Source organism: Hypanus sabinus, chromosome 2, assembly GCF_030144855.1.
Source record: "Hypanus sabinus isolate sHypSab1 chromosome 2, sHypSab1.hap1, whole genome shotgun sequence".
NCBI lineage: Eukaryota > Metazoa > Chordata > Chondrichthyes > Myliobatiformes > Dasyatidae > Hypanus > Hypanus sabinus.
The window spans coordinates 35,963,243-35,985,638 of NC_082707.1; the positions used below are offsets into that span (position 1 = coordinate 35,963,243).

Below are 22,396 nucleotides of genomic sequence, written 5' to 3' on the forward strand. Positions count from 1 at the left end.
CTATAAAAAATTAAGAATTAGAGGAGGTATAACTTAAAGGTCTTTGGAGGAAACTATGGGGGCAGGTGGTGTCAGAATTAAGGTTTTTTACACAGACAGTTTGTGAAACACTGCGCCAGGGTGGTACTAGAAGCAGATACATTAGGGACATTTAAGAGGTTTTGAGACTAGCATGTCGATGTGAAGAGGAAGGACTATGTTGATCTTAGGTTAGGTTAAAGATTTGGCACAACATCATGGGCCAGAGGACCTGCATCATGCTGTACCATTCTATGTTCCATGCCTACTATGGTAAAGAACCAAATTCAGTACTATCTAGATACAGAGTGGGTAGCAAATGGGGGCAAATGAACGATTGGATTGAAAAAGCACTGTTAAGTTTTGAAATGAATGCTTTCAAAGCCTTTTAGAACCAGTTGAAACATGAAGGAGTTTGCAGTTTCAGTGCAGAAAAGCCAACTGACTTTCGTTAGAAATAAGCATTGCATTAAAATGGTAATTGCCATGCCTAAACATCTAAGTTGAATTTTATATTCAGCATAGCAACTTTAAAAAAAATGAGTGCATGTCATTGGGTGAGTCAGTCAGTAAAACGCTGTTTTCACAAATTTAATAATAGAATGGCAAAACTCAGACATCAACATTTCATGTTGGCTCCTCACCATGTTCCCACACCTCCCGATGCAGAAATATTGCAGAGCAAAAATGGGCCCAGTTTTCATTATTTTAAGTCAGTTTTGATATTGCTTCAATGCTATTCCGATAATTATTGTGGTAAAAATTTGTTATTCTAGTTAAATTCACACATAAGTTTCAAATAAAAATTTTACTTCCACCAAAATAATACTGAGTTTTTCAAAAGTCATTTCAGCTCCTGGCTTCCTTCCTTAATCTTCTCTCAGTAAATTTGAAACACCTCTGGGCTTTTTGAGTTGCATTAGCAATTCACACTTTTATTTACAAACCCTTCCATGGGTTCAGTGTTGCCTGTCTCTATAACCTCATCTGAACCTGTAATCTTTAGTAATATTTTAGCCTCTTGATCATTCTGAACTCATTTCTTCCAGATTTGGCAGCAGAGTCTTCTTAAAACATTATTCAATAAATCTTTAGTCATCTCCCATTAATCACTTAATGTTAAGTGGTATCAGTTTTTATTTGATAATGCTCTTATTAAATGCCTCAAATGTTTTGTTAATTGAAGATATTATATCAATAGAAATTGTTTTAGTGGTCATTATTAACTTATATTCTGACTCATCAAAATGCCCAAGTACTTTCAGTAAATTATTGCTTAAGAATAACTAGAAAACATAATAATATCTCAGAGGTAGAGGTAACGTCAAAATACATTTTGGCTTTACTGGGTTGATATTTCTTTTGTACCATGAAAATCATAATCTTGGTTTCAAGGCTGCAAGACAGTCATATTGTTCCATAAGTTTCAAGTAACCCATGCGGCAGTGGAAATGATTTTGAAGAAATCATCTGTAGTAATTTGTTAACACATTTTGAAGTTTTAAGTACTCTAATTTCCAGTAGCTTTCCCTTTCCTTTCCAATACTGAAAAGGGTCTCATCCTGAAACATCAACTATTTATTCATTATTGGCAGAAGTGGTGAAGGTTATTGGCCAGAACTGAGTCTTTCACCTCTTCTCCATCACTTTACATGTCAACAGCGGATGGGACCTGGGAGATGATGTCACCAGCCCAGTTATCTCTCTTATAAGTATGTCTATTTTTATTCTCTTCTTCTTTGTCTCCCTTCTCTTCTTCATCATCACCATCCTCCCTCAGTAATCTCCCCACCTCCAAGCTATGTTGAAGTAGGATGCCTACTTCATTGATCTGGTATCAAATGATGTAGCCTGCCCAGCATAGCTGAGTGTGTTTAACTAGAGTCTAATTATCAGTGACGTTGACTATGAGAAGGACATTTTCTGGTATGAGTAATATTCAATCAATATAATTAGTTTGCTTAACTATTCCAGCCAGAACATCACTGCTTAAAGGTATTAAAGATGGTTAAATAATTGCTCAGGTACTCTGAAGGTGAGGGAATTATTTATGTTGAAATATTTACAGACTCATTAATAACAGTGAAATTGTTTCATCATGCTTTGCCAGAATTTATTAATAATGGTATTGAAATGTTCAATGATCATCTTAATATATACTCTCATTAAATCCTGACCTTCCGCGTTTTTACAAGATCAAATGAGAGTCTCTGTAATTTAGTTACTTTGAGGTTGAAGAAAGATGATATTAATTTAAGCATATGTTCTGGGGATATGTTTTGGACTCTTTGATCTTGCAATGCATGGGTAATAGATGGTTCAGTAATTTTAAGAGAAAAGTTAGCTTGCTGAAAGTAAGCGTGAAAGGGTCTGTATTAAAATAATGAACTTAGGAAAATCCTTCAAATGTGAAGAAGGTTATTTACTATTAAATACATGTGTCAATCATACTGATGAGAAAATGATTCCATGGAAGATAAGATTATTTTTAAAAATTGATGCCTCAAAACACATTGCAATCAATGAGTTTTGAAGTGCAGTCACATTTATCATTTTAATGATTATGGCAATCAGTTTGCATACTACAGTTCCTTAAATCTTAACAAAGTAAATAACCATGTATAATCTATTTGAGATGTCTATTTAGGGAAAAAAAATTGAGTAGATCATCTTTACGTGGATAGGTATCTTGGAATCTCTAACATTTACCTAAGCTGATGGACAATCTTCAATCTATTGTATTGAAACAGCTGGCTTAGTGTTCTGGTAAAGTCTCTGGAGTGACAGGTAAATCTGCAAGTCCGTGAATCAGAGGCATGCATGCTGCTCTGAACCACAACCAACACGCCTCATCACCTCATCACCTGTTCTCTACTAGTGCCTTGATTACCCTGACATGGGTTCTTTCAGGTAAGGATACTGAAAGCATGGTAGATTGCGTCGTAATATGTTCAGTATTCTGCATATCAACTGCCTGGCCTTCCTTTAACAGACATCAGGGTTCTCAATTCGAAAGCTTGTCTGAAGTTCAATGAACGAATGGATTAGCCCCACTTACTGGAAGATACCTTATCCCCAAGACACCCCCTGCTTCACCACACCAAAGATATTTCCTTTGTGCTATCCTTCCCTGCTATTTAAAACTAATCTTTTTTTCCCTCTTTCATAGTTCTAATTAGGAACCATCAGCCTGAAACTCTAGCCTTGCTTTTCAGATGCTAACTGGCCTGCTAGATGTTTCCAGCATTCTTTGTCTTTATCCAAAATAAGTTACTTAATGATAACCGGCAGTGCAAAATGTGTATTTTCCCAAGTTGCTTTTGTGACTGGCTATGAAGTTAATTCAAAGTATGGGCATTCTCAACTAAGCAAGTTAAGCAATGATTGAAATGAGAAACCATAATTTAGAGATCTGAAAGACCTAATTACATTTTCCAGAAAGTTATACTTGTTAGAGTGTTTTTAGGTCTAGCACATGTAGCAATTAATTTGTCTGACTTAGGCCACTAGCCTTCAGATTCAAATATGTATTGTAGACTTAGTTTAAAATGCAGCTTAAAGGATTCTAAAAGCTTTGAGTCATGGACCAGAAATTGCTGATTAAAATTCATTTAGGTGTCTGTGGTGTGGGGTGTTAACTGGGAGGTGTGAATGTTGTGTGTTGTTTCAAAGACAACGTTGTGGATGCATTGTAAATATGGAATTGTCCATTGATGCCTTGCACGTAAAATATCAGGTAGCCTTGGGCCAGTCAGACCTTTCCACTAAAAGGGCCTCAATATGATGCCACTACATCTTGTTTTGTCGAATAAAGAGACTGCTTCATGTTACCAGTACTTTTCTCTGGTGACATCATTCACACAGCAACATTTGCTGCCAGGAGAGGGATACTTTCCTGCCTCACATCATGTGGCCAACGATCTCAGCAATCTAAGTGGGTGAGTATTTCTTTTAAATTAGCACTCACACTTGGGTCTGTTTGGGTCAGTGGTACACGGGAACATGAGTCATGAACATGGAGAGCTGAACTGGTAGATATAAAAGTAATGTGTGCACATGCACGTGCATTAATGTAAGAGAAGAATCTTTGTGTGTTAATTTGGTGAGACAGCGCCACCAGTTGTAAAGGGTAGTTATTGAATGTTCAACATGTCAATGGTGAAATGTATACTCATTCTGGGCTTCTGTCTCGTCACCATCATCCAACCTACACCCTACACCCCACACCACGTGCCATCTGAGACGGGAAGCCACAGACTGGGTGGGCTGTGGAGAAGGAAGCAGGCAAAGAATTAGCTTCAGGAGCACTGCTAGCACTGTAACAGCTCATCTCGGGCGGCCCTTATAGAAGCACTGCATGACAGTAATGGCAGATGAGCAAATATATATATATATGTACAGACAGTCGGTATGCCTTCAGGCTGGGACTTGATTTTCTGATGGCATGGGAGCCGCTGGGAGGGCATGGGAGGGCATGGGAGCAGTGAGTTTGCCGGCTGAGGCGGCAGTGATTAAAGTAAACGCTCACCAGAAAGGGGAGAGTCAGGATCAGAAAGGAAATGAGTGCGCAGGCATCCGTGATATAAAGGCAGCAGAGGTACAGGAAGCAATTGAAATTGCAAGTGTTCAGGAAGAAACGACTGAAGCCAGTTTGGTAAAATAATATGAAGAGGAGGAGGCAGAGGAGAAGGAGAAGTGGAGGAGAAAGGGAGCAAAGGAGGCACCAGATGGGAGCTGGGCACACGGGGAGGAAGGAGTCGCGGAGGTCCCACCGTGTATTAGGCAGATACTACTGAAGTTATATCATGGGGTGATACATCAGGGAAGACAGAACATGATCGTGTCCCTCCAGCAGTTCTGGTGGTGGCCAGAGATGGGTGGAGATATTGAGAAATTCTAAAGTCACTTGGTAGTGACTGGCAGATCAGTCACTACCAAGTGGACACTGAGAAAACATCTAGGTGGACTTCATGGGGCTCTTGCCAAAAAGCAGGAGGAAAAGCTACGGTCTAGTAATTATGGATCACTTCACCCACTGGGTAGAGGCTTTCGAAACAAAAACTGCCAGCACCACTGCATGGATTCAAGTTCAAGAAATCTTCCCAAGGTGGGGAACTGCAGTTTTGGTGGACTTGGATCAGGGAGCATATTTCACAGGGAAAACGATGAAGGAAATGTGCCGACTGTTAGGGATTTGGCAACGGTTCCATGTACCCTACCAACCTCAGAGATCAGGAATGGTAGAAAGGATGAACTAAGCAATCAAAAATGCCTTAGACTAACTATAACTGAGATGGGAAAGACATGGGTTGATGTATCATCAGGAATTCTGATGAGATTGTGAACAACCCCAAACTGCACACTGGGTCTCAGCCCTTACGAATTATTGATAGGGTGAGCGATGTGACTGCCATTCTGGACTCCAGACGGAACTTCCAGGTGAGGCGACACGTCACCGGTGAGTCTGTTGGGGTCGTTTACTGTTTTCAGTGCTCCCTGTGTGGCCTCCTCTAAAGCGACGAGACCCAGCATAGATTGGGAGAACGCTTCACTGAACACTTATGCTCCATCCACCAGAATGAGAGGGATCTCCCAGTGGCCACCCATTTAAATTCCGCTTCCCATTCCCATTCCGATATGTCCATTCATGGCCTCCTCCACTGTCGTGATGAGGCCACACTGAAGTTGGATGAACAACACCTTATATTCTGTTTGGATAGCCTCCAACCTGATGGCAAGAACATTGATTTCTCAACCTTCTTGTAATGCCCTCCAAACCAGCCCCCATTTCCCATTTCCCATTGCCCTTTCCCTCTTTCATCTTAGCTCCTTGCCTGTCCGTTGCCTCCCTCTGGTGCTCCTCCCCCATTTTTCTTTCTTCCATGGCCTTCTGTCTCTTTCACCAATCAACTTCCCAGCTCTTTACTTCATTCCTCCCCTTCAGGTTTCACCAATCACCCGGTGTTTCTCTCTCCCCTCCCCCCACCTTTTAAATCTACTCTTCAGCTTTTTTTCTCTAGACTTGTTGAAAGTTTCGGCCCAAAACATCAACTGTAGTTTTTTCCCATAGATGCTGCCTGGCCTGCGGAGATCCTCCAGCATTTTGTGTGTGTTGCTAGCAATTAACTTGCTAGCAATTGATCAGCTGCTAGCCTTCAGATTTGAATATGCATTGTAGATTTAATTTAAAATGCAGCTGTGAACAATAGGTTCCTAAAAGCTTTGAGTCAAGGACCAGACAATGTTCATTAAAATTCAGGTAGATGTCTGTGTGTGGGTGTGAATCGGGAGGTGTGAAATTGCTGTGTATTTTCAAAGAAAGCATTGTGGATACATTGTAAATATGGAATTTCCCTTTGAAGTTTAGCACAAAAAATATCATGTAGTGTTGGCCAGCCAGATCTTTTCACCAAAAGGGCTCCAATATGATGCCTGCTGTATCTTGTTGAATAAGAGGCTGTTTCATAACTACCAGTCACGATCACAGAATGAGCCTGATACAGTTATTCCAACCCTGGTCATACTGACATCTCTGGAAACATTGCATTATGTTATATCACATCAGCCTTGAAACACACAGACAGATTTTAAACTTTTCAACATGAGCTGCTCATCTGGATTGAAATGCCCATTGTAGGAACCATTTGCCTCTTCATCAGTTTACCATGAGAATCATCATGTGGCTACAATGAATTTGCTTAAACAAAACAAGTCATTCATTTAAACTAGACTTGGCTCCAACTGCATAATCAGCAGTATATTCCTTCTTGACCACCAATGATCATTAATTTTATAGGAACTTCTTTTCACATCCCCTTTTTTTTAATCTGCTTCTGTTCAAATGATTCATATATGTTTTCTGCTCAACCACTTTAGTTTTGATCAAAATATTTCTAAACAAAAATAAACCCCTTTCCCCGAAGCATAATTTCAAAAGGTCACCAAAAGATGAAAAGTAAGGAAAATATCTTACAATGCAGCCACTTTCCTTTCCACTGTGTATGGAGGTAATGCGTATTTCAGAACAAACAGATAAATAAACACGGAGAATATAATGACCTTGCTGTAAAATTACGGGGAATCTCACAGAGCGAGAATCAATGCATTTAAATTAAGCATTCAAAGATTTTGTCAGTGTCACGTTAAAAATGAGATTGCAACAAATGAGACAAACCACCCAATTTGTCTCCATTCAATGAGTTGAACCATTTAACCACCTTCATTATGATCTTGTTCTGATATAAAAGCTTAGTGCTAGTACTTTAGTGATTATTTTTCTTTGTCAGGTGTAAATTGATCAGTTTGCTTAATCCTTCTGGAGATTTAATTGGTTTCAACCAGGATTTATGTTTATTGTCTTTAGCAGAATATTTTCCACTACTTTTCACACTATGCTTGTCATTATTGGAGAGGATATTATGAGAGTATTCACTCTGGCATGAGTGAATTGTTGTGAGCTGGGCATATTCCCATTAATAGTCTTCTGAATATCCTGACATTTATTTGAACTTCATTTTTTTGGGATTTTATGCACCCTTTTATTTCTCCTTTAGGCTGTATGGAAACTTCCAATTATACTGCAATAACATTTTTATATCTAATCAATTATTCCTGAGTTTCTTTCACACGAATTAAGCATTCATGTCTAGAAATTAGACTGCTTTTGCTGTGATAAGACTATGCTGCAATAGTACCAGACTGGCTCCCCATAAGAACTGGTCAAACAATTAACACTCAGAATAATGCACCAAGATGGGACCTTTGTAATTTCCAACAGGACTTGGGTCAATTTGATACAGGTACTGAGACTTGGCTGTGCACAAACTCAGAAGGGCATCAGCTTTTAAAAGCGCTTTCATTGTGGCTGTCAGATAATGGTCCCCATGGAGAATTAGAAGGGGAGAACTCCCAAACTCGTTCAAAGAGTCACGGAAGTCCTGATCAGTCAAATACATGTCAGGAGGGAGGTCCTGTACACTGAGAACCTCCAGCAGAAAAGGTGGCAGGCGATATCTCCAGTTATCTCCTTCAGTTCAATAAATTATAACTTTAATATTCAATTTATTATTCAACTCAAGACATGGCTCATTTCAATTTCCAGGGAGTCTCTGATAAGGTGCCACACAAGAAGTTATTAATATATAAAAGTTTAGTTTGTGACACAAAGTTTGGCATGTTTGGTTGGTGTGAATATCTGACTCCAGGAAAATGTCAGGCATGCTCATGAGGATCATGACTGGAGGTTACAGAAAAGGTGAGGAAGTAGAAGTGGGAAATAGGAAAAGATATGGCAGCTGGAATACGATGTAAGGTCATCTACTTCAGTGTAAAACATTTCTTTTTAAATGATGGAGGACTGAAAGATGTTGATGTCCCTGGTCATGAATCACTGAGAGTTACCAGGCAGGGAAAGCTAACGGTATGAGAAACTGAGTATGTGTATTCCTCCAAAATGGTGCCAGAAAGTGTTGACTCTTTATGTGCATCTCCAAAGGGAATTATCAGATATAACTATTTAGGCCTACTACAGCTGGAATCCATAGTCACAACCATGGGTACTTCAGTTAACAGCTTCTTCCTCTCTGTCATTAGATTTCTGAAAGGATAATGAACCCATGTACAATACTTCACTATTTTTTCTCTCTCTTTTTGAATTACTTACATAGTTTACTTTTTATGTATATTTCTGATTGTAGTTTATAGTTTTTTAAACTATAATTTGCAATGAATGTATTGCTGCCACAAAACAACATAATTTATTGCATATATCAATGCTATTAAATTTGATTCCGAATCTGATTCTGAAAAACTGTTTCTTACTGGTATACACTAGCCTAGCACACCTATGAGACTGCAGCTTGCATATTTTGAACTGATGTAAGTAAGGATCTGTATGCAATAAAGGGTGCAACAAAGGTTGATTGATTCCCTGGGTGATGTATTGCAGTACGAGGACATGTAAAGCAGAGTCGCTGATATTCATAACTTCAGAACAATGAGATGCCTCATTGAAACCTACAATGAATGCAGGGATGAGGTTGTAAAAGATGTTGATGAGGCCTAATTTGTTGTACTGTGTGCTGTTCTGGTCACCTACCTACAGGAAAGATTGAATAAGATTGAAAAATCACAGAGAAAATTTGCAAGGATGCTGCCAGGACTTGAAAAGCTGAGTTATAGGGAAAGATTCCCTGAACCAGAGTTGAATGGGGGTAGATTTGATAGAGGAATACAAAACTGAAAGGGATATAAATAGGGTAAATACAAGCAGGCTTTTTCCTTTGAGGTTGGGTGAGACTAGAACTGGAAGTCATAGGTTGAGGATGAAAGGTGAAATATTTAAGGGGAACTTGAGGAGGATACAAGAGGGGAATGAGCTGCCAGCAGAAGCGGTGGATGTTTGAATATGTACATATCCATGAATGGGAGGGGTATGGAGGGCTAGGGTCCAGGTGAAGTTGATGGGACTTGTCAGAGTTACAGTTTGGCATGAACTAGATGGGCGAATGGACCATCTGTGCTGTGATGATCTCTAAATTTATGTCTTCATGATGCGCTAATGATGTTTTCCTAGATGGGATGTCCAGAACCAAGGGGTTCATCCTTAAAATGAGGGATCATAGGGTAATGAATCTTTGGAATGCTCTATCCAAAAAGGCTGTGGAGACTAGAACTGAGTATATTCAAGATAGGTGTTGATAGATTTTTAGGTATCAGGGGAATCATGGTAGGAAAACAAGGCTGAAAATGAGGCTAAGGTAAGCAATCACGTTATTGAATGATGAAGCTGGTGCTAGGGGCTTCTTTTCCCCATTTTTCTAATATTTGTTTTAATCTGCAGGTACTTTCACTCTCTTTTATTTTGCACGGAGATTATCTCTCAGCTGTGATCAGCTGATGATACTGAACAAATGTTTATGATACCTTCCATAAGTTTGTCCTAGAGTTCTGTACAACCAACAAAGTACTTCTGAAGTGGATTCATCACCTTAACATTAAAAACACAGCAGCCAATTTCTGTTCATCATGCTCCTAGGTAAAGTTCAGATTACAGGATTTCGTGATGTGGGTTGGCCAGGATTCTAAAGGATTTTGTCATTGTTTGCTGTAAGCTTGAAATGAGATTTTTGAAAACTCCAGAAAAAAGATATAAATTGCAATATTGTCAGAAACAGGCATGCAAACATAACTTACTTTGAAATCCTTTCTTTTTTACAGATAATGAAATGCAATTCAGTGACAACATTTTAAAAGCGACAGTGAAAAACCTTCAGGAGAGAAATTTAAATATATGCACTGTAAATGATCTTTCCTATGGAAATTATTGACACACATTCTCTTTCTCCATCTCAGTGAACAACTTAAAACACTCAAACTTCCTTTGGTTGCTTGGTCTAAACATTTGTTTTACTTTTTGCTAGACATACCGTGGGGCAATTGCTTCTTCCTTTATCCTCTAGGAATCCAACCTGACAGAGTTCCTTCTCATTCCGCAGCCAATATTCAGCAGAGTCTAATAGACTATTACTGCAAAGGACCTAGTGAAAGAGAGAAACAGCTTATCTCCTTAATTCAAGCAGAAGATTTGTTTCATCATCAGCAAGAATGTTTCATGCTCCCTAGTGTGATCTATTTTTTACTTCAATCACACTCAGGAGAGGGGCATAGGTATATGTTGCTACTTGGGAACTATTATGTACAGTAAAAATAATATCAGGTGTGGTTCAGCACTGGGGACTTAATATTCCTGCTACAACGGAAAAAAGGTTAATGGTAAAGGATTAAAGAGGAATTATCAATACTAATCTAGTCTGATATAGTTGATATTTATAAACATACAAAATCACTTGGGTCATGTTTGTGCAGGGGAACACTTTGCATCTAATTACCACAATGCTGTTATGGATAAACTCTTTTCAGGCTACCAGCTGGATACAGGTATCGATTTTAAATGACGTTTCATTGACACGCTCTGCCATCTTCACCAGGGATGATGCCTGGGCATGTCTTTTCCAGTGCTAGATATGCCCCCATCATCTGTCCCTCCTGATTGGTTAGTCCTCATCCAATTAGGTTTCCGCTGTTCCACCTTGTTTACAATTGAATTCCAGTTCTTACATCGAGCAAGATCTTCATCTTTATTAAAATACTTTTCCTCTAGTTTTATTTCAATGGCTTCCTTTACCAGGCGATCCCCAAAAGCCATTGGTGTGGCACGGTAGTTTTGTGTCATCTAAGTCAATCCTATGGCCATTGCGAATGCAATGTTCTACTACCACCGATTTCTCCAGGTAACCTAAGTGTGTACACCTCTTGAGCTCCTTGATGCGGGTTTCCACCGTGAGTCTCATCTGACTGATATATGTTGCATGCATTCACAGGGAATCCTGTAAGTGCCAGCCATCCTGAGACTTTGACCTGCATAAGCTGTGATCTGAGCTTAAGAATAGTGTTAGTTTGGTCCTCCTGTGGTCAGGGTTTGATAAGGGTACCACTGATGCACCCTTACATCAACGCACTTCCTTTACAAGGGAAATGACTATGAACAAACTGATGGAGTGGCCATGGTCACCAGCTATTGCTAATTTCTACTTGGAAGTCTTTGAGGAGAGGGCTCTGAGTTCATTGCCCTTATGCCCAAATTCTACTTTGTACTCCAACAGTTCAACAACCATCTGAACAGCATACATCCAAACACTTAATTTATGATGGAGATGGAGAAGAATGGTTGCCTCCCATTCCTGGGCATTCTAATTTGATGGATACCGGCAGTAGCCTTGAACATGATGTCTATTGGAAACCCTCTCACATGAACTTAGACCTCAACAATAACAGCCACCATCACGCCTCCCAACGTAGAGCGATTCTTTCTACTTTGATTAACTGTGTGAAAACTATTTTGGACCCGAAGAGTTTCTACGAGGAAATAAAACAATTATGCACAACATTCCCACAAGGCAAAGGAAATCAATCGGGCCCTTAAAAGGGCCGATAGAAAAACCAGGAAACCTAACAATGAGGAAGAACTTGTCCCTACTGCCTGTCTTCCCTATATTTCCATGGTTCTGGAAGGATTGCCAGGATCCTGAAGAAATACCAGATTAATATATAAAGGGGGTTTGTTCTTTTTCTTTGTTACTGTGTATGTAATCAAAAGGACTTCTTTGTTTTGTTAAAAATAGGAATGCTTCTTTGTTATGAGAGAGTGCTGGAAGCTTGTTTGGGTTAAAATTTACTGATAATGAGAATTCTATTCATTTGTTAACCAATTGGGATTAATGTTGTTCTCTCTTCTGAGTCTGTAAACTATTGTTGGCGGGCTTTTGGGCAGTTGGCGCGAGGGGGTGAGAGAGAGAGAGGACGCGATGCTATAAGCTGGGCGACGGAACGGACCCCGAGCGGGGGTCCGAGGCCAGGAGGTTCAGTGAGGAGAGGAGATGACGACAGACGTGCCGGGGGTGCTTGGTTGATCACTTCGGGTGGTCCTGACCTGCGAGTTGAGGAGGTCTGAGGGGATCGAATGGTGGCCAGAAGACTTCAGTCATTGAGCTCCAACGGTTGTGCACAATGTGGTTTGGACTTTGATAAGTGGCACCTTTTCTTTATTTTCTTTTCCTTCATATATACTGTATCATTACTAATCACCTAGTTCTAGTAATATCTATAAAGTGTAATCATTTAATCGCACATGGTGTACTAATGGTGCACATGGTCTGTTAATTGGCGGGGTTGGGGACATCACACAGCATCCACACAAGCTGATTATCCAGTTTGGCTCCCCCTAGACGGAAGTGAGCTGAGCAAGCCTGAGGCGACCCAGGGAGTTACAAATACCATCCACAAATCCTTAACGAAGCTCAAATCACAGATTATTGCTGGACAAAGATGACCTGGGATTCAGGTCGGCTGGTGTTTACAGGATTCCCTATGAAAGTAGAGTAGTGTATATCGACCAAACGGGACGCACGGTTACAACCCGCATCAAGGAGTACAGGTGTGTATCCGTTTGGGTTACCTGGACAAATCAGCGGTAGCAGAACATTGCATTCACAATGGCAGTAGGATTTATTTCAATGGCACAAAACTACTGTACTGTGCCAATGGCTTTTTGGACCACCTGGTAAAGGAAGCCACTGAAATAAAACTAGAGAAAAACACAAGTGCGAGGTTTTACTCTTCAGCAGGACCAACCATGGCAGGTCTTACACAGTGACCAGTACTGCACCGAGGATTGTGGAAGAACAAAGAGATCTGGTAATGCAGACACGTTCATTGAAAGCTTTTAGCACATTGGCCTTCATAAATCATTGTACTGACTACAGGAGATGGGATGTTATGGTGAAGTTGTATAAGGTGTTGGTGAGGGCTAATTTGAAGGATTGTGTACAGTTTTGGTCACCTACCTACAGAAAAGATGTAAGCAAGGTTGAATGAGTATAGAGAAAATTTATAACGATGTTGCTGGGTCTAGAGGACCTGAATTATAAGGAAAGATTAAATGGTTTAGGACTGTATTCCTTAGGAAGTAGAGGAGATTTGATAGAGGTATATAAAATTATGAGGGGAATAGATAGGGTAAATGAAAGCAGGCTTTGAGGTTGGGTGGGATGACAACCAGAGGTCATGGCTTGAAATTGACAGCTGAGGTTTTTATGGGAACTTGAGGGGGAAATTCTTCACTCAGAGGGTCGTGAGAGTGTGGAATAAGCTGCCAGTGTAAGTGGTAGATTTGAGCTCAATGTCACCATTTAAGAGAAGTCTGGATGGGTACATGAATGGTAGGGATATGGAGAGCTATGGTCCCAGAACAGATCGATGGGAGTAGGCAGCTTAAATGGTTTTGGCACAGACCAGATGGGACAAAGGGCCTGTTTCTGTGCTGTATGTTTTTATGTCTCCATGACTCAATGTTAACATACAAAAGCAATGTTAAGAAAATACATAAAATTAAATGCAATTTTAAAGGTTAATGTTTAATTAACATACACAGCCACTGAGAAAAACATTTAAATTAATTAATCAAATAAAAAGGTCCACTACTGTGCCTGCAGCTTGTTTCTCCTATTAAATTAGTGGATGGCAGTTTTAATCTGGTGCAGGAACAGCATGCAGATTTCCAAGTTCAAAATCTAGGAAATCTGCCTCCTCAACCAATGTTGCAGCACAGCTGAGCCATGGCTGGTGCTCTGTCAAGCTGAAGGGTGTAGATCAGCTGTTTTTGGGAACAGTTTGGTGAAAGATTGGAAGAGAGTTACCTGTTACCTTACTACAGGAAAAATTTTAATCGGACACGGTGATGGTTTGTCAGATGATTGAAGACAATGTAGCAGTTTATAGTTGGTATAGAAGGGATGAGATGATAAAAGCAGAGATTTGGGAAGTTTGGGGCTGGAAGCTGAGAATGATGAAGCCACTGATAGATTAAGAGGTGAATAGTACTTTAAATTTGTGGCTCTGAGCAGGAGGTTGTTGGCAAACGAAGTGATGAGAGTCTAGGATCAGCTGAAGTATAGGGATATTGTATTAGAGTTCCAGAGGAGTTGAGGTTTTTGGATGCGAAGAAAACAAGGAGATAGGTGAGATGAAGCAACAGATAGTCTGCTAGAGGAATTATCAGTGCCTCTGTCAGAGCACTGCATCAGGATACTTACAAGTTTTTGATCTGAAATGCTGATGATATCTTCCCCACTCCACCCCAGAGAAGCTGCTCAATCCATTGACTTCCACCAGCAGATCATTTGTTGCTCCAGATTCCAGCATCTGCCTTCCCTTATGTTTTAATAGGAGTGTTGAGCTCTCCGTATTGGGAAAAAATAAAGGGTCAATTGGAAGACTTGAGTTGAATCAAGCTGTTATTATGAATAGTGCCCGTTATAAGGTTTGTCCATTCTGATTGTGGAGTTGTGTTTCCTTTATTCAGGACCTATCAAAGTTGCAGAAAATAACTAAATCTAATTTAACAAAACTGAACATTTTCTAGCATTTTGTAAATTATTCTATTGTTCAACCCATTGTCGGATCTTTTTTTGGAAGGACTATAAAAGCTTTATACAAGCAAACCAAAATTGCTGGGAGACTTCAGTGCAAAACAGTGAAGTCGAGATGGATTTCATGGGGCCATATTATTGACAGCTCTTTATCAATGTCTGTAATGCATTTCTTTGTAAACAGTGCACTTCTCCCATCCTAAATACAGACAATTTATCTTTCGTAGCCAGCTTAAGTAATGTGTAATCTTGTTGCATCCAGAAATATGATAAAGCCTGATGTTTTGTTTAAGGCCCAACAAAGTAACACAAATACACAATATTCAGGAACAATCAGAGAAAACAAAACAACTTTCTCAGATGTGTTTGAATATTTTCATTTTGGGGTTTGTAATCTATGAGGCACCTATAAATCAGAAGACCATTTTCTGTGTTTCCTCATGTCGGAGACAATTCTACCACTAGAAATCAATATCCACAAGAAACTGATATTAATTCTTGAGTTACATGGTGTTAACTTCTGCTCCACATATAGTGGTGTTACAAATATAAATAAAATTGGAGTAGATGTTAATCTCCAGTAATTGTTGTGCCTTGTAGTGAAATCTTCAATAAGAAAAGCACAGTGTCATTAATTTTACATTAGAGAATGCCAGTTGTCAAGCTGAATATGATCTTTATTTTACTTTTAAATTCTGATAATTCTGTAATAGTAATTGAAAACCCAAACTGATAACACTTAATATTTAAACCAGAAAAAATATTCTCTTTACTTACAAAACAATCCAAATGTACCAAACCAAATATTAAAGTTAAAGTCTGTCCTGCACTTTATAGGCTCCTCAGGCCGATGCTTATGCCGGTCTCGTGGCGTGAAGTGACTGAGAGTATGAGACTCCCGCCCCTGATAGGACGCCAGTCTGTTGTGAGGTTAACCCCCCACCGTTTTCAGCTGGGTGGACTGGAGCAATGTGTGGTTAAGTGCCTTGCTCAAGGACACAACACGTTGCCTCAGCTGGGGCTTGAACTCACAACCTTCAGATCACTAGTCCAACACCTTAACCACTTGGCCACATGCCACACAAACCTAACATTACACAAATACAAAACAGTAGTTTAATTCCATTGCCATTTTCTTAGTTTCCATTAACAGTTCTCCTGTTATATAGGTCTGTATGGGACCTATATTCACACTGAAGAGGACAGCAGTTGAATATGACCCAGAAATATTTAATGAAGAGATTCAAAAACAGTAGATGCATCTGCTCTGAAATACTGTAAATGGTGCTCATGTTTGACAACGAATCTGCTAAAGACCTTGATGTGCAAGGCTCTGGTATTGGCATTCAGAATCCAAACTCCCTGATTTAAGAACAATAGTGCCATGAAGGAATGATTTGTTCACTGCAAAAACAGAATGCTGGTCAAACAGCACCTGCAAAGGCAAAAAGGTGTAAGTCAATGTTTCAGGTCAAGGCCCTGCAGCAAGGTTTGAAAATGGCAATGGAATTGAACTAGCGCTTTGTACCTCGTAAATAAAGAGAATATTTTCTTGGTTTAACTATACTCATTGTTACCAGGTTGGGTTTTCAATTGCAGAATTATCAGAGTTTAGAAGTGAAATAAAGATCACATTCAGCTTGACAATTGGCATTCTGTAATGTAAAATTAGTGACACCATGCTTCCCTGATTGAAGGTTTTACTACAAGGCACAATAATTGTATTTGACATTTTTCTGGGTAAGTTCAATGGGTAAGCCACATTGTGGGATACTAACATCTATTCCAACTTTATTTATATTTATTACAGCAGTAATATGTGGAGGGGAAGTTAACACCATACAACTCATGAATGCTTTCTGACTTACGAGTTGCTGTAATCAGACTGGAAAGAGTAACTTTACAAAATGGTATTTTAATATCTTTCTTTAATTATTATTTCTACTTTTTAATGAGGGCATTAACCAACGAGTTTGTCATTTGAAACTAGATACTTATCAAATCAACTTGGAAATCTCATCATCAATCTCTCTTTTATTGAGGTCTATTTAATATGTTTTAACATTCAATCAAGGTTTTTTATTGCCAGGTTAGTGAAGTGATCATTAGCTTTTTCCTGTTATCAAAGCAAAAAGATTCTGAAGAGATCCCGTAGTGTGATCTGCCTGATGTACTTCCTTCTTTTCCTATCAGCACCAGGCTCTGCATAAACTAATATCAACAGCACCACTTTTCAAGTCACATATCTCTACTTAATCGACTGATCCAGTTTATTCCAGTTAAAAGGAATATTGAATGTACTGAGATAATGCATCAAGCAATCTGAGCACGCACTGGAAACGGACTGTTTTGGTATCAAGTTGGGCCACAATTTTATGTGATATTTGGATTAAATTATGTTTTAAAGATGGTCTTTCTCTCAACATCCATAAGAACAAAAACACACAGTGACTACAGTAGGAGTTAGGGCAGTTGGTCCCTCACCTTTGATAGTTCAGACAGAGAAGAGAAGGGTTGCTCAACACCAGAATTACCTTCAAAGTGAAGATTGGCACATGTGTGAATGACAAGAAAGCTAAAGGGCATGATGAGAGAGGGGGAAGTGATGCTGAGGCCAAGATTGGATCCATAATTATTGAATAGTGGAGCAAAGATAAGGGACCAACTGCCCTACTCCAACGACTGTGTTTTTTATTGTTCATGAGAAAGCCGAGAGGAACACCAGCTTAAAACATAAACTTATCAAATAAAACATATTCAAAAACAGAACAGAAGCCTAGTAATTTTAAGAGGCATTTGAGTTAAACCCGAGCAGATTTAGAATAATGAGCATAGAGACTTTGGCCTGTTACCCTAAAATTAAATACCACTCAACTGATTAATTTACAGAAGCAGAAACTCTGCAGGAAGCTGAGCTACACTACTTCAGCCACCTGTCATTATAAGGTCAACAGTATGTTAAATTTGCACTTCCAACGAATTGTATGTTAAATTTATTTCTAATAATAGCTGCAGAAAATGAATCATTATATGCGATTATAGTCAAATATACCAAAGAAATATCTTTAGGTCAATTCTGGTCCTGGTTAGCAGTAGCTATGCATATAGTATGAAGAACTCAGCATAGATAGAGCTGAAGCTCAGACACCAAGACGCACTCTTGCTACTAGAAATTTCAAGGATATGGGGAAAGCACGCAGATCTTGGTTTGCTTGTGACACAAAAAGTCAAAGTTTTTTATCAGAGTGTGTACTGTATGTATGTCACCATATACTATCCTGAGATTCATTTTCTTTCAGGCGCTCACAGTACAATAGAGAAATACAACAGAATTGACGAAAATCTACACACAAAAAGAGAATGACAACCAACCAAAATGCAAATAATAAATAAATAAACAAGCAAGCAAACAAACAAATAAAGAAATAAATAGACATACAGTGGATAGAGAGATAAAACTGTGAACATGAGTTGTAGATTTATTGAAGGTGATTCTATGGCTTGTGGAATCAGTGCAGAGCTGTTTCATAGTCCTTTTATCATTATTGGTAAAATGGAGATTGCATTGGTTGTGGGAGGGGTTTAACCTTGCTGATATTTCTATGGAAGCAGTTTATTAAACATTACTTGCTAGAAGAACAGTATTGCCATTTGCTTTTCTTTTGCCATTTTAGAGTGCTATACATTTTCTGTTTTCCTAACTAAAACTCACAAATCCATATTGACAGTAACAGCTCGTGGGTTTCAACGTGTGCTGATAATGCCTAAAGTTCCAGAGGAAGATCAAGAAGGCAAAGGAAAAGGCAATCACTAAGTACATAGAGAAAAGAACAGCAATCAGCAATCTGTGAAATCAAGCCCTTTGTTTCTGAAGATGGTTTCTTAGAGGAATTCTTTGAAAGAAATATGGAAGTTAAATAAGTGGGTGTGGAATTGGCAAGTCTGAACTCAAAGGCAACATTTGATTTCATCTACTGAGTTTCCAACATTAGGTGATGCGAAGACTGGGATATGCCCAGGTGCCATCTTGTGTGTACAGTCGGCTCTCCTTATCCGCGGGTTCCGCATGCGCGGTTTTAACCAACTGCGGATCGGGAAAACCCAGAAGTTCTCTTTCCAGCACTTGTCGTTTGACAGACTTTTTTTTCTTGTCATTATTTCCTAAGTAATTCAGTGTAACAACTATTTACATAGTATTTACATTGTATTAGGTACAGTAAGTAATCTAGAGATGATTTAAAGTACAGGCAGTCTTTAAGTCAGATTTGTATGTAAGTCAGAACAGATACATCCAGTACGTATTATTTAGTGTCAGTTAGTCAAATGTTTGTCTTGGTATATAGTATATATTTTACCTTTCTATGCATTAAAACACTTAAGAAACATATATAATTCAGCAATTAAACCACTGCGTTGCTTAGTAACAATTGTAGCTTTCATCGGGGCAGGGCCTTTTACATGTTCCATTATTCTCACATTATCCTTTAAAATTGTTCCGATTGTTGACCGACTGTAGCCTAACACTTTTCCAATGACTGATGGTGTTTCACCTCTTTCTGATTGCTTTATTTCCACTTTATTTTCAATCGCGATCGTTTTCCATCAATGGAACAGAAACGCTGCGGATTCAGCAGCAGCCGTGGGCGGCGGGTCCAGAGCTCCCCCGGGTCCTAAAGTCCACCCGCACTGAGACAGGTTAAATAAGGGTCTTGAGCATCTGTGTTTTTTGGTATCTGTGGGGGGTCCCGGACCCAATCCCCCACGGATAAGGAGGGCTGGCTGTACTTAAAGGAGCAATCAACAAATGGGAATTGAAGGGTTTAGTATGGAAGACATTAATGGTTCATTTTAATGGTTCCTCAGTGGAGATACTGCAGGTGCACTGCAAAGTAAAAAGATGAGGAGAAGGAGGAGAAAGAGGAGGAAGAAGTTTTTCCATCCAGTAACAAGGGAAGTAAGATGGGACTGTGGGAGGAACTGGGAGTACCAGGAGGAAACCCACATGGTGACAGTAAGAATGTACAGACCCCTTACGGGCATCAATGGGCAATGAATCTGGATCACCTGAACTGTAAAGCATTGTGCTAACCACTACACTACAGTGCCAACCGAGTAGAAGGGTTGTGATGTTATGTTGAAAGTATATGAGAACCCTGGTGAGGCCCAAGTTTTGGTGAAGAACATATAGGAAAGATATAAATAAGGTTGAAGAGCACAGAGAAAATTTACAAGGATGTTGCTGGGATTTGAGGACCTGAGTTACAGGGAAAGGTTGAATAGCTTAGGACATTCCCTGGAAGATTTTGGTAAGGCACCTGACAGGATCCCTCAATTTTAGTAAGGCATTTGTCAAAGTCCCTCGTGGGAGGCTAATCCAGAAGATTAAGATGCATGGGGTCCGTGGTAAATTGGCTGTTTGGATTCAGAGCTGGCCTGCACACAGAAGACAGAGGGTAGTGGTTGAAGGGACTTGTTTGAGCTGGAAGTCTGTAATTAGTGGAGTTCTGCCATGATCTGTGCTGGGACTTCTGTTGTTTGTGACGTATATAAATGAGCAGGATGAAAATACGCATGTTAGTGTGTTTGCAGATGAAACCAAGATTGGTGGAGTTGTGGATGCTGAGGAAGACTGTCAAAGTATACAACGTGACGGAGTTCAGTTGCAGAGAGAATGTACAAACTTGTTACAAGTAGCAGCGGGAAATGACCCGAGGTTGCTGGTATTATAAGCGGTCTGCTAACTACCACGTTACCTTGTGGCCACTGAGTATACGTATGTAGATGTAATTTCTTGTGAGCAACGGCCATCTAAAATTTGGTTTCATTAGCTTAGAAGTGTGTGAAGGCAGCTTCCACCCTCCTCTGAGGTGGAAAGACCATGTGAACATTAGACATAGGAGCAGTGTTAGGCCACTTGGCCCATCACTCTGTTCTGCCGTTCAATCATAAGTTCTGGCACGATGTTGCTGGTGACCAACAGTGACATCTTGCAGATAGCTTACAAATCTCCAGGAGCAGCACACACGGTCTGGTGTATACTCTCCAGCCTATGCATCAGCCTTGCTTTTCCCTGCTGCTCCATCGAACTGTTTGCCTGTGCACCCTGCACCAAAGACCGTGTGAAATTCAATGTGCTTAAAGCATTGATTTTGGAATCCACTGAGGAACTAAGCAATTTCATGAAGCAAGTTTCTCCTCATTAATTCCAATCACATCAAACCTGCATCGAAGTTATGAATATGCTTAGATTTCATTTGGTCATCTTATCTCGTCTCCTGGCCTTATTTTGATTTGATGCCGGTAGGGATGCAAGAGTTGAATATCAGGGAGTCATTTAATGTAGCTGTATCATACAATAGATGGCCTCAACTAGAATTCAGTTTCTTTTTAATAAAAGCTCTTTGATTCCTTTTTGCTATCTCAGATCCTGTGTGTATTTTTTTCATTACAACTGATTTAAAACATTGTATCAGTATTTTCACCAAAATATGCTTTTATATTACTTCAAATTACAGTCTTATTGCTGCCTACATCTGCATTGGAACCGTTCAATTTTTTAATACACGGCAAATAATGAATACCTTGGAGGAAGTAATTGGCGGAGCTTCACCGAAGGGATTAGTAGAATGATAAGTAGAATGTTAAAGGATACCTTGGAATAAGTTAAAGACTGAATTCTAATGGAAGAGATCATGTGTAGCTGATAGGGAGTTACATTCCAAAATTTAATTGAAGATGCTGAATGACATGAAACATAAAAAAGATTTTATTATATTCTAATCAAATTTCCTCGCTGTGCTTTTAATGTTGTTTTCTTCAATTTGAAGAGTGGTTCTCTGCTTCGATGCTGATTACTGTTATATCTTTTGGCAATGATATATGGCGATATATACTATGTGAGCAACTAATACATTATTATCTGGAAATGACCTTCAGACATTAGGAATAAGTTATTGGGCCAGTTGCCAAACTTCAACACTTTTTTACCTTTGGAATTGTGCAATTGCCAATTACAAATCACACGTGGAATGCATTTTGCATGAAGATGGGAAGATTGCTTACCTTCTTACATGCTGTGATGGAGGTCTCTGCAGTGGCCATGGACTTTGCTGCTTCACAGCTGGGGCTTGTCTCTAATTGCTCTGAGAGCTGATGCATCTGTGGTGATTCTAAATTCCTGGAGAAGAAAACAGAAAAATGACATAGAATCTCTCTCTCTCTCTCTCTCTCTCACACACACACACACACACACACACACACACACCTTGCTCATTGAAAGTTTGGTAGGAAGCAATGGCCTTTCTTTTTTAACCTTACCTGTAATTTCAAACCATTGATGATTCCAATGTCATTGAAAGCTTGGTATTGCTCATAGCATTTTAAGCTGTAAT

The 22,396-nt window shown here is 39.4% G+C and overlaps 1 protein-coding gene across 1 annotated transcript in view; it reads right to left on the reverse strand.

The window, feature by feature from the left end:
• The window catches only part of sphkap (SPHK1 interactor, AKAP domain containing), a 124,014-nt gene extending 101,851 nt beyond the window's left edge, over nucleotides 1–22,163 (reverse strand). The window contains exons 1-3 of the mRNA XM_059986809.1: nucleotides 22,076–22,163; nucleotides 11,820–11,839; nucleotides 10,446–10,556 (exon numbers count right to left, since the gene is read on the reverse strand). Coding sequence (XP_059842792.1) covers nucleotides 10,446–10,556; nucleotides 11,820–11,839; nucleotides 22,076–22,163 — 219 coding nt within the window. The remainder of the gene's footprint in view (nucleotides 1–10,445; nucleotides 10,557–11,819; nucleotides 11,840–22,075) is intronic.
• Nucleotides 22,164–22,396: the final 233 nt, after the last annotated feature.